This window comes from Boleophthalmus pectinirostris, unplaced genomic scaffold (assembly GCF_026225935.1).
Source record: "Boleophthalmus pectinirostris isolate CB_2022bp ecotype Guang Dong unplaced genomic scaffold, ASM2622593v1 HiC_scaffold_3, whole genome shotgun sequence".
Taxonomy (NCBI): Eukaryota; Metazoa; Chordata; class Actinopteri; order Gobiiformes; family Gobiidae; genus Boleophthalmus; species Boleophthalmus pectinirostris.
Window position 1 is genome coordinate 31049670 of NW_026571299.1, and position 12308 is coordinate 31061977.

General features: G+C 39.2%; 1 protein-coding gene across 1 annotated transcript in view; it reads left to right on the forward strand.

Moving 5' to 3' along the window:
- Nucleotides 1–5396: 5396 nt before the first annotated feature.
- The window catches only part of syn2b (synapsin IIb), a 123385-nt gene continuing 116473 nt past the window's right edge, over nt 5397–12308 (forward strand). The window contains exon 1 of the mRNA XM_055160539.1: nt 5397–5839. Coding sequence (XP_055016514.1) covers nt 5397–5839 — 443 coding nt within the window. The remainder of the gene's footprint in view (nt 5840–12308) is intronic.

Consider the following 12308-nt stretch of genomic DNA (forward strand, 5'->3'; position numbering starts at 1 on the left):
TGTATGACTCATCTGACTGCACACTTACACACTGTTATATAATGTCTTGGTTTGAGAAAAGTGTTAGCATGTTGTTTTTGTTTTTGTGTGGTACATATAGGCCAAGACGAGCCGGGGATGAGGCTGTTGCTCGGTGACGCAGGCGGGCTTTTTTCTTCTGGTTGACTCAACAAAAGCAGAAAACCTCCACCCCCACTCCCCATCTACAAGCTACTATTGCATCATGACTGTGCAATGTAAGAGTCTGCAAGCTGCAAAATATGCAACCTTTTTGAGGTAAGAAGCACAGCTCCATAAAAGGGAAGAATGTTTTGAAAATAAATATTGTGATTGCAATAAGAAGTTACATAACCATAAGACAGTTCAGAGCAACACATTTTAACAAATTAGGAGCAATACCTTGAGTGAGTAAAGGTTGAAATACTGAACTATAGCAGGTTTTATACAGCCAACAATTCTTTTGTGAGGCAACTGGTTTTCTTATCCCCAAAATAATTGTCATTCATGATTTGTTTGTTTAAATCCACTCAAATTTACTCATTCTATTCTATTAAATTATTATCAGAAAAGAACATGTAAAACATAGTTGAAGTGTTCAAGTTAAGAGATTTTCATTAATAATTTGACAGTGTACTTTCCTATTAGACGAAGTTCTGACAAGGACACAGTTTTGCTTGTGGTTAATTTCCTGTAAGTTTGGGTACAAAAAAAAGCTGTTCTGAAAGTTAGCTACTTGGCACAACTTTGTAAAATACAAATTATTTAAAAGTTTGTGAAAGGCCACTGGCTGAAGAATAGTGCATCAGTCTGAAAGTCCTGATGCCATTGCTCACTGCATCAGGAAACAGATGGTCTATGTAAATTCAAACACTAGGACTCCGAAGCAGGAAAGCAAAGCAAAACTGCCTCAATTTAACTTTGCGTGGCTTTTAACATGCACAGATTTAGAATTGAACTTCAGTCATTTCCTCAGTCAGATTGCTCATAATGTAAATTGCGCTTGGGTACCAATCAGTTTAGTGCCTTAAACCTGGTTCCCTGTCTGCTTTTCTTTTCTTCTTTTCTTTTTTTTAATAACACATTTGCCTGCTTTTAAACACACAGTATAGTAAGAAGTAGGAATCTTTAATTAAATTTCACTGAATGGCTGCAGTGTCCTTCAAGGTTCTATCTTGTGACCCTAAATGTTCAGAACAGCAATGTCTTCCAACACAACTGTTCAGGTGAAACTCAACCACCTCCTTTCTCTCTCTGGCCAGTGGTGCTAAACAAACCAAGCAAACAGATCAATCAATAAACTGCTTCTAAAGAGAAGCTATCTTCTGTATTATGTGTATCGTATGTGTATTATATGAATCAAAACTAGTGGAAACCGTCAGCAAATTACTTTCTTTTCAAAATGTAAAGATAGACTCAATCTTCACTGTTTGTAATGCACAAATGGGTTTGTTTATTCCTGTTATTTTCCTCTGCTTCAGCTCTGAGCATCTTTATGAATCCATCTCGCTGCCAAACTGAAAATGTATTGCACAAAGGTCATAGAATACATTTCCATGAGAAATCACTCCACTGCACAGCACTAAAAATAATCTTCTACAAATGCCACTTAATCTCTGAATGAGTAGTTTTTTTCTGAGAAACATGCAGGAGGTGAAGCAGTTTCACAGTCTGATAGAGAGGTGATAGAGTGAGTTTTGTCTCCACTTTTCAACTCGTGTGAAGTTGTTCCTGTGCCTCAGACGTGTGTGGGATTAACTTACTTTTGCTTTGTTCTGTCATATTCTGGATAGTGTGATAAAATAAATGTTATATTTTCTATTCTACTGAATTTTGGATCCACAAGACCTTTTTAGCGGAGCAAGTAATATGGGAAGGGTGAGTGTGGGAATACTGACGATATCAGGTTTTCTGAGGAAGGGGGGTTCATGCCTCAAGAAGGCTTCTCTTTAGTAAAGGTCCATCTGATCAGGCAGCTCTATGATGGCTGTTATGACCCAGCTCTGTTTTATATTTATATTTTGGACAAATATGCCGTATTAATGAAAGAGACAGCCATTTTGATTTTGATTTATGAATTAAAAAAATTACTTCAATTTAACTATGTAGATTTTAATCTCAATCATACTATTACGACTGTAGTATATGCAATTATACTACACGATTAAAATAAGCACAACACAGAATCTCCGTTATTTTTTGGTCTGTTTAGTTTTCTAGCAGATCTGGCTGGTTTTCATAAACTTCCTGAATCAAGGAGTGCAATACTCAGAGAAATAAAGCTCTATAACTTTGGAGCCCGGATGGAGCAAAAGGACTGAAAGCACCACATATGTTTGCTTCACATTTAAAGGAATACTGAACCATACCAGGACAAATTAAGCAACTGGGACTGTGCTTGTCAGATGCCAAAGATTTCCTGGACTGAAAACAAATAGAGAATTTTCTGCCCTTTCTCTGAGTGGCACAAACCAAGCATAACATTACTGTCAACTTGAATCTACATCGTTAAATTGTAGATTGTGTTAGAAACAAATTGGCTGGACAATTTAGTCAGAACATCCTAAAACTGCAGATTACAATGCAAGTGGGTAACAAAACCTGTGGCTCAATTTTCTAAGCATTTGATTTTTAATTTTCCTTTAAAAAATAGGTTGGGAAGCTCCTTGTATTGTACTTTGTTGTGAATTGCAGTTTTGCAATGCTTTGGTGTAAACAAAAACAGTGTAATCATTTATTCAACATAGGGCTGAAATGAAATCTATGAGGATTTGTGATTATAGTAGTGATATTGTTACTCCTATCTGTTATTGGGTGAGTTAAAGGTAGATTTAACCAGTCACAGACAAGTATGAGCAGAATAAGTAGATTGTATTTACTTCTTATAAAAAATGTAACAGATAGAAAGTGTTGATGATATTCTACCCATAATGTATTTATTTGTCACATATTGAGTAATAGACAAATGCATCTCTTGAAGTTTTTAGTTAAGATAAAACCAGTAGAAAAAAGGCATGACACAACCATGCAATTAGGCCAAGTATCCTCCTCTGACACTGATTATTCACTTGCGGCATTTGAACAGGAAATATTAGTCTGCATTCCCCATGGTGACAATCAGCTTGTATTTAATAGTCTAATTGTCAGAACATTATTGTACTAATAACAAGCATTGGGTAGATTCCAATTGTTGCTTAATATCAGTGTGTTCCATTGTATCAGGCGTCTCTTTATCTGTCACCATTACCTTAGCAAGTGAATTCAGCACATTATTGAAGTGCAGTGTGTTCTAGTGCAGGGACTCATCTGACAGAGTCTAGGAGGAGATGGGAGAATGCATTCAATTTCTCCTTCCTCTTTGTGTTTGTGGCTTTTATAGACTGTTTTACAAAACTACAATTTGCCCTGAAAGTCTTTATCTTTTGACTTCATTTCAAGTAATGGTTTAAGGGCCTGCACTTGAATTTTAGTTGCGGAAAATGCCTTTTAGTCCATATACTTTATTGCAGAAAAGAAAAAAAAAAAAAGAGACCAAATGATGGGAGCCTCATACACAGTAGTTGTTTCTCTGGTTCAGTAGTGGAGTGGGCAGGGGAATACCAGGTCGAGCATCTCCCTGGCTTGAACGTCCCAGCTTGAGCATCCCATTCTCTCGGCGGGAATGTCCCCCTCCTCCTTCTGGGTGCTCCCTTCTCTTGGGTAGCACACGTGTAACTGCAGTGCCCAGGAGAGGGGGGACGTTTTAGCATGTGATGTATTGAGTTAGAAAATCATTCTCTATTATAATAAAATGAAATGTGAATGTAGCGAGACCAAATGTCGGGTCTTGTTTGTCATTTTACTGATCTGCCCAAAGTGGCACACATTTTTCGAGTATGTAATATGAATATAATCCTCTTCCTCCTATTTTAAATATGTAATGTTTTCTTGTTCCTCATGTCCTATAGCATCTGTAACTTTTGATTTGGGAAGAATAATTAATGCTTTCCTTACCTGCTTGCCATGAACAATCAAATTATGTCATGTAACAGGGGATAAAAGCAGGGTGCTCATACTTGCTTATGCTCAACATGAACAAATGTGTTGAGATATATTGTAATGTGTGTGTGTAATTAATGCAGTATATATAATGAAAAAATGTATTTATATTTATTTATATGTATATAGATTAACTAACATAGTTTCATAAAGGGCACAATTCAGGGGGACCTTCCAGCCAGGGGGACTTTCCAGCTGATTTCCAGGCAGAGACAGCAGTTTCATTTGTAAAATTTGTAGCAATGAAGCATGTCTGTAATTGCATAACTTCAATATATGTAAAATGCCATACTGTGGAACATTCTAGGCAAAAATCTCCATGAGACGAGCAGGAGATGTACCTAGTTCAGTTCTGGATTAGTCCTTGTTTTAATTATTTCATTTCAGGTGGCATGACTTCATTTTGTCAGTTCAGTTATTCTTTATTTTCTTCTGTACTGTGTCGTCCCTTAGTTTAGTTAGTGTATCACAGGTCTTGAGAATATTTGAGATAGCAATCAATTTATTCTGCTTGCTGTATTTCTTACACAACTGCTTCCACTCTAATAGATTGTATTAGAGCACTCCATTCATGTCTTTACTCCCTATTTTATGGCTAAGGTCTTTGGCACTCTGCAGCCTTACGTTCACGAGCTATTCAACCGTGCATGGAGGACGATGAACTGTCTGGAAGCTTGACAAGGAAAATGCAGAAAATATGGTGGCTAGAGCAGGAGGCGGGGCTTGTGTAGCTCTGCCGTGCGGCTTCTTGGTGCGTTCCCATCTGTGAACTCCACCTTCAGCTACAGCAGGAAAGCCCTTTTCCACTGGCTGCACACGGCACGCTGCTCCGAGGCGCTGCAACGGCATGGCACGAACACACATGCGTATCTGCCTGTGATGTAGAAGAGGGATGACAGCATAGGAGCAGGCGTGGGAGGGAGGGAGGGGAGGAGGAGAGCCAGTGAGAAGAGAGAGAAAGAGAGAGAGAGAGTGTGTGCCCAGGGAGGATGGAGCGAGAGAGCTGAACGCGTGAGATAAACATTCAGAAGAGGAGGGGCAGAAGAGGAGAGAGCGTGACACGGGCTACCACACCTCTCTCCATCTCTCTCTCTTTTTCCTACGTCACGCGCGTACCGGGGGGAGGCGCGCGAGCCTTGGCTGTCTTCGCTTGTGTGTGTCGAGTGGAGAGCTGTCTACTGAGGACCCGAGCTCAATCACCATCACTACATCCATTTACAAAAGCAGCAAAAACACTGGTAGGTTTTTGTTTTTTGGGGGTTGCCCTCTCCTTGACATTGATTCAACCTCTGACCAGAGCCAGCAGTCTTCACACAGTCGACTTCGAGGAGAATTAGAGTGACCTTCTCCAAAGTGCAACCATGAACTTCCTTCGTCGTCGTCTTTCGGACAGTAGCTTCATGTCCAACCTGCCCAACGGTTACATGTCGGACTTGCAGCGCCCCGATCCGCCCGCCCAACCTCCACCCGCCGCCACCTCTCCGTCCTCCTCATCAGCCCAGCAAGGTGCACCTCCTCCGGCCGCGTCCCCGACCAAAGCCCCTGCACAGGTACCCTCCGGTTCTCCCGCCAGTCAAGAGCGCCGCGCGTCTCAGCAAGGGCAGCAGACCCAGCCGCCGAGCCAGACGACCTCCTCCAGTTCTGGGAGCGGAGGTGGGTTCTTCAGCTCCTTCAGCTCCATCACAAACGTGGTCAAACAAACTGCCGCCTCTGCTGCCGGCTTTGTGGAGCAGTCTGCACCTTCTCCATCCCTCTCCAAGAAGTTCAAGATCCTCCTGGTGATCGATGAACCTCAACATGAGTGGTAAGTGCAGTGGACTTATTTGGCTTTTACTGGTATCACGAAATGTCTTCTGCACATCTGTCATTACCAACAAGAAAATCATGAATATGTAATGTTTCTTACATGTAGGAGGGCAATTTTTTATACACAGCATTAACATCTTAGTTACATAAATAAGATTTCACTTTCCAAAATTGTAAATGCGTAAATATAGAGAGATGATAGCCAGGTAATTTTGAAAGAGCTTTGTCTGTGAGCTATTGTAGATTTGGCTCACATTGGCTCAAAAAAGATAGATGGAAGATCAATACTTTTTTTTTTTAACATACATACTAATATGAAGATGTGTTGTGCTATCATTGTTACTACCTCATTCTGCATCTACTGGCTTATGAATCATACTCCAGCATATAATCCCTTGCTTTTCTAACATTACATTTGGAGCAGCTCAATATTTTAAATGCTTTCTGATCTCTCGCTGAAGGTAGCTCCCAAAATAGCATCATCCCCTTTTAATCCAAGCTGAACCGACCGCCTCATCGCAGTTTGGGATTCACACTTCCCCACCTAGAACCTAGCGCTGTCACCTGCCTCCATGTGTTTCTGTCTTGAATTTTTAACCACACGAATGTCCATGTACTCTCATTGTAAAGCATGCATGTACTACTACTACTACTGCGCCCTGTATAGAGTGATTTCCATTCCTTGACAGCGCATCATGGCTAACAGATAATACCCATGCCTCTGACTCATACATCATGCACTATCATACAAGAGTCCAGCGCTAGTGAAAGATGAAGCCTGTGCTACTCCATGTTGCTGCGTGGATCCTAATAATGCATTTTATTGCAATAATTATAGCAATGTAGCTGGAAATTGTTGTCTGTTGTCCGTCTGGCATGGCAATGAAAGGCAGTTGAATCGATTGGGCTCAGATTTAAACCCTGTTGTTGACCCGTGCTGATAAAGACATGTTTCTCCATAGTAATTGTGAGTGGCACAGATTTGCAGAAACACTGGAGAGTTTTTGTGAATGGTTGTTCTTTGGTTTGGGCAAATGTCAAGCAATAATAGATTCTTTCATGCTATTTTATGGTTGTTTTTTTTTTGTTTTTTTTTGTAGTAGTAGTAGTAGTAGTAGTAGTAGTAGTAGTAGTAGTAGTAGTGTAAAAAAAAAAAAAAAAATAAAAATGTGCTCGAAAATAGAATTGAAACATCAACACAAAAAAATCACATAAATTGGACAGAAGTGCACCTTTTTGGAATAGTTTTAGAATGATCTTCATCATAGCCAAACTAGTAATATAAGGCCATGTGGTACAATTAAAGATACTACTATGTTTTGAAAATTATATTATCGTAAACATTTTTATTCATTTAAAAATATATTCTCGCACTGTTAGAATTCGTTCTCTCGATGGTAGGCGGGTACTTTTTTTCATTTAACCAATTGCTGCTATTTGGTTGTCACGTATGTAATGCGCCTCTAACGGGGCTAACTGGTATATTAAGCTTTTCCCAAATTCCGTAGGAAGAAGGGCAATAACATCTTTCCTAGGAATGGGCATGATTAATCGATTAATCGATAATTGATCATTAAGAATTTCATCGATTACGTTAATTTTAATCGACAAACCACATGTAGCTCTCTGCACTCAGAAGGAGCGAGCAGACACAAACATTCGGTCAATCTGCAACGTACCGAAGCACAAATGTGTATTTAACAATGATTTGTACAAGAAATTCCACACTTTCCTTTGCTTTCGGGACAAGTGTGAGGCCATGTGCACAGTGTATAAAGCAGGAACGTATGTTTCGGTGTCCAGTGGAAAAAAGCTTTGCCAGGTGAGAGTCGCGCAATATCGATGACGAGTCCCCACCTCCCACCCCCCGTACAGTGTCCTGGTTTTGACAAACGCAAATCTGGTCACACTAACCTGTATTCCACTGAATCATGTCTTTTAATCTGACAGAAATTGACCGCATCAGCGCACAAGAGCTGTAGTTTTATCTTCGCTTAGTTTATGCAAATTAGCGATGCGGTTTTAAGTTTCGTTTCTGTGAGAGTTGCACAAAAATGAATTAAACACATTATAATGTCAAACGGATTGATGTGGCTCTAGAGTGGTTACGCTTTATAAGTCGTAAAGTTGAATGTATTTATGCAGATTAGTAGTGCAGATAGTAATAATAATGATGATCATTTTAATATAAAAACGTTAATGATTAATCGATAATCGATCGTTAACTCTTCCAACGATCGATTAAGAAAATTTCATCGAATGCCCATCCCTAATCTTTATCCCTTGATGAAATTCACCAAACATTCTCTTTATTCTGGCTTTAAAACCTCGATCTCGGGAATCCTTGACAACACTGAAAACATCACTCTTCACTGATTGGCTGGTGCCCGAACTTGCACTTCCGGGGTTTTTGCGAACCGTCTAGTGTATTTGGATTCCTGACCTAGTTGCTGGAGAGAAATGAAAATGCACGGAGGCACTAGGTGGCACCAGCCTGGCTAGGATTTCTTCACTTGTAAGGTACAGCCAAAATACTATGTAAGAGGCATTTTTGGGACGGACGCCAATCTTTATTTGTTTTGGGGTTGATTTGGGTGTTGGATCTTAATGACTAGATACAGCAATTACCCCTGAATGTAAAATATTTCAATTCTAGATAGTATAAGCTCTTCAAATGTTTTCTTTTTGGTTCCAGCTAGTTTTCCTCTCAGATTTGATGGAAAGATGGATGACTGAATCCACTGTGTTATATGTGTGATGACATGGGTTGTATGTTTCACCCATCATAACCTCACCCTTGCCCTATTAAGCCTGAGATCTTGGTTTGACAATATGTGAATGCTATTTTCTATCACTATAATCTTCTGTATCCGGCTGTGTTGCACCAAAGTGTGGTCCAGTCATGCAACAGGGATTTAGAGCGAGCTGCATCATAAATAAATAAGAGGATGAGAGAGCGGTGTGGACTGTCTGGCATGGGAGATAGGGAGATGTCGAATAGGTGTGGGTCTGTTGGTCTTTGAATATGGCTACAAAGCATAAGGAGACCTAAAGCCAATGTATAATGTATCAACGATCGCAAAGACCTATACTCCTGTCTTGGATATAGTTTAGTCCTGGTGTAGCCCTGGTTTAGATCCAGATTTACCTTGGTTTTAGATAGTATTTCCCTTTTTTTTTTTTGCAGTAATGGTATTGCGTAGTAGTTAAAGGGCCCATTTTACACTCTTCTCTTCTCATCAATGTTATAATGCTGTTTTCTCCTCAAAAACATACCTTGAGTTGTGTTTTGTTTCATTCACACATGTTTAACACACAGACCCTGAAAATTTATAGCCTGATTCATTAGCCGGTTTCACTTCGTAGAAACCGTCTGACCTCGCAGTGTTAGAATTCGTTCTCTCGATGGTAGGCGGGTACTTTTTATCATTTAACCAATCGCTGCTATTTGGTTGTGACGTATGTAATGCGCCACTAGCGGGGCTAACTGGTATATTAAGCTTTTCTCAAATCCCCTAGGAAGAAGAGCAATAACATCCCCTTGATGAAATTCACCAAACATTCTCTCTATTCCGACTTTAAATTCTCAATCTCGAGAATCATTGACAACACTGAATATACGGCTCTTCGCTGAGTGGCTGGTGCCCGAACTTAGGCTACGTTCAGACTGCAGCCTGAAGTGACCCAAATCCGATTTTTTGGCCCCTATGTGACCTGTATCTGATCTTTTAATGACAGTCTGAACAACACAGATCCGATTTTTTTAAATGCGACTCAGGCCACTTCGATATGTGTTCCTAAAACCGATGCATATCCGATCTTTTGACATGCGACTTCAGTCTGAACGGCCAAAGTGCATTCATCCGACCTACATGTTATCAACAAGCCACAAACGTCACTATTCTGCGCTGAATTAGGTGAAAATTGTTAATGAACTCCGTGTCACTGAAGCGAAGCACATGGCCACTCACCACTCTTGGCTCCGTCTCCGCATCCACACGTTCCTTTCGACGGACGTTGCTGCCACTGCCCCACAAAACGCCATGGCCAAAAACCTTGTCCTTCTCCTTCTCAATCTCCTCCTTAAAACAAGTAAGCTGTTGTATGTTGTATGTTCTGGCTCCGGTATGACAGGAACTTAAAAAATCACCAGGTGCTCAATGCTCGCGTCCATGTTTGGACAACTTCAGTAAACACAGAGCACGCTCGCTGCGGTTGACGTCACCGTGTCCTCCAGTGCACAAGCGGGACACTTTTGGGCCGTTTAAAATTCACACTGGAGATCACATACAAGTCGCATTTAATTGGAAATGTGAACGACCTCGCAAAAACATCGGATTTCACAAAAAAATCCGAATTGAGCGTTAAACCCTGCAGTCTGAATGTAGCCTTAGTGTATTTTGCTTCCTGACGTAGTTGCTGGAGAGAAATGAAGACCTGGAATTGCCAATCTTTACTGAATTAAAGGTCAAAGGTAGGTGTCAACATAAACTACCACTTCATGACATCACAAGGTGTATTTATTTGAACTTGGGAGATGTTGACAGAATAATAATAAAGTATTACTCAAACATGTGTGAATGAAACAAAATACAAATTCAGATATGCTTTTGAGGATGCAACAGCACTCTACCACGGCCTAATGCTTGCAAGAGTACATTTTCTGTAATATAGGACCTAATAATAATGTTAGCAATCATATTGATAGTAGTAGAGCAGTATTAGTAGTTGTAAGATCAGGTCGAGTGTAGCACATATTTTTCAAGGTATTTCAGCACGAAAACACTAGAAGAATATGTTTAATGTATCTATGTAAATAAGATCATAATGTCTAATCAAACCAGCAGATGTCATTCTTCCAGAGCTGAAAATTGCAGTAGTCTTTTCTGCTCAATTGAACAGTGTATATTTAACTTGTACTACTACTCTGACATCTGTCCTGCAGTTTCACATGAGTACTACACGACAGGCACACAGGAGTAACATGTGACTGGCTGCTCTACATTGCAGTAATCCTATAGGTGGGCTGTGAGTACTGCATAGTGGAGAACTTCCATCAGTGACATATGAATGGAAAGATTCAGATGCAGATTTGTATCAAAGTGAGTGGCAGTTTTTTGAATAAGCTTTGGATTTAAACAGTTGCACCAAATGAGACCCCCCTTTGAGAGTTTGAAAGCCACTGTTTGAGCAAATTGACTTCATTAATTTGATTTACTGCTCAACTGTATTCTGCATGGCCACTGATTCAATTAGTTATATGAATTGATTCTACTTGATGAAATATATTTTATACCAGAAATGTGTCCCATTTTACTTCCTCCAAGCATTCTAGTGTCCCCCATTAAACTAAAATCAACCTGTGCAATAGAGGTGGGAGATATATTATTGAACATTATATAATATCATTATTGTTTTGGAATTATGCAAAACTATCCATGGGTTTCAGAATGAGAAATTAGAACCGTTGCCATAGTAATGGAGGAAAAGACCTAATAATATTACATAACTGGATTCTGAAACCCATGAATCTACAATATTTAGTAACTTATTTAGGATAGAGATGAAGACAAATACAAGCTTTCTATGTAATCTTATGTTTCTGAACATTTCTTAGGATCCCTATATTATTGTTATCAGGACAATATAAAAAAGATATATGTTTTTTCCTATGTAACATGCTAAACATACAGCTAGGTAGGTAGTTTTAACCAAGATCCTGGATAAGTTTAGGGGCCCAGGATTGTGAAGTGTTCACTCACTGCTCCTGACAGGTTTTCCCACTGGCATTTAAAATGAGTCAAACGCATATGAAAAATATCCCTCACGGGCACAATTACACGAATCTACTAAGCGTCTCTCATCTTTATTCATACTACACACTTAAATTATGACTGATAAAATATAAAAAATGGTCTTAAAGAGCTATACTTCTAATGTTGACTTCCCATTGTCAACAACTGAAGCCATGTGATTCATTTGAACCATACATTAGCCCACTTTATTTTGTTGTATCTTGGCATGGGATAATTTAGAAATTTGGTTTCATGATTAATTTAATTATTTATTGATGATTAATGATATGATATGATTAATTGCAATTATCGATTACATCCCAATAATGATTAAAGTTGTTGACAATTTAAAAACATTATGTTAATTATAACTGTAATATTATGAATAGTGCCCATATTTAAACAACTGTTATAGTATTGTCCTTTGTTATACTATTAAGTGAAAACAACAGTGATCTAGAAGAGACCATCATGGATAAGTATGTTTTTTGTGCACATTCTGCTGATATAATGGCAATTAGTGATAAAGGAAGCCCCTATGCCATTTTCCTTTGTCGCTATTTAAAATGTCCAATGAACAATATTATTGTCTACCCTTTTTATCACGATAAATAATATTTATTCTCCCATCCCTAGTTGTATCTACTCTGAGATGTCTGTATAATATAGAGC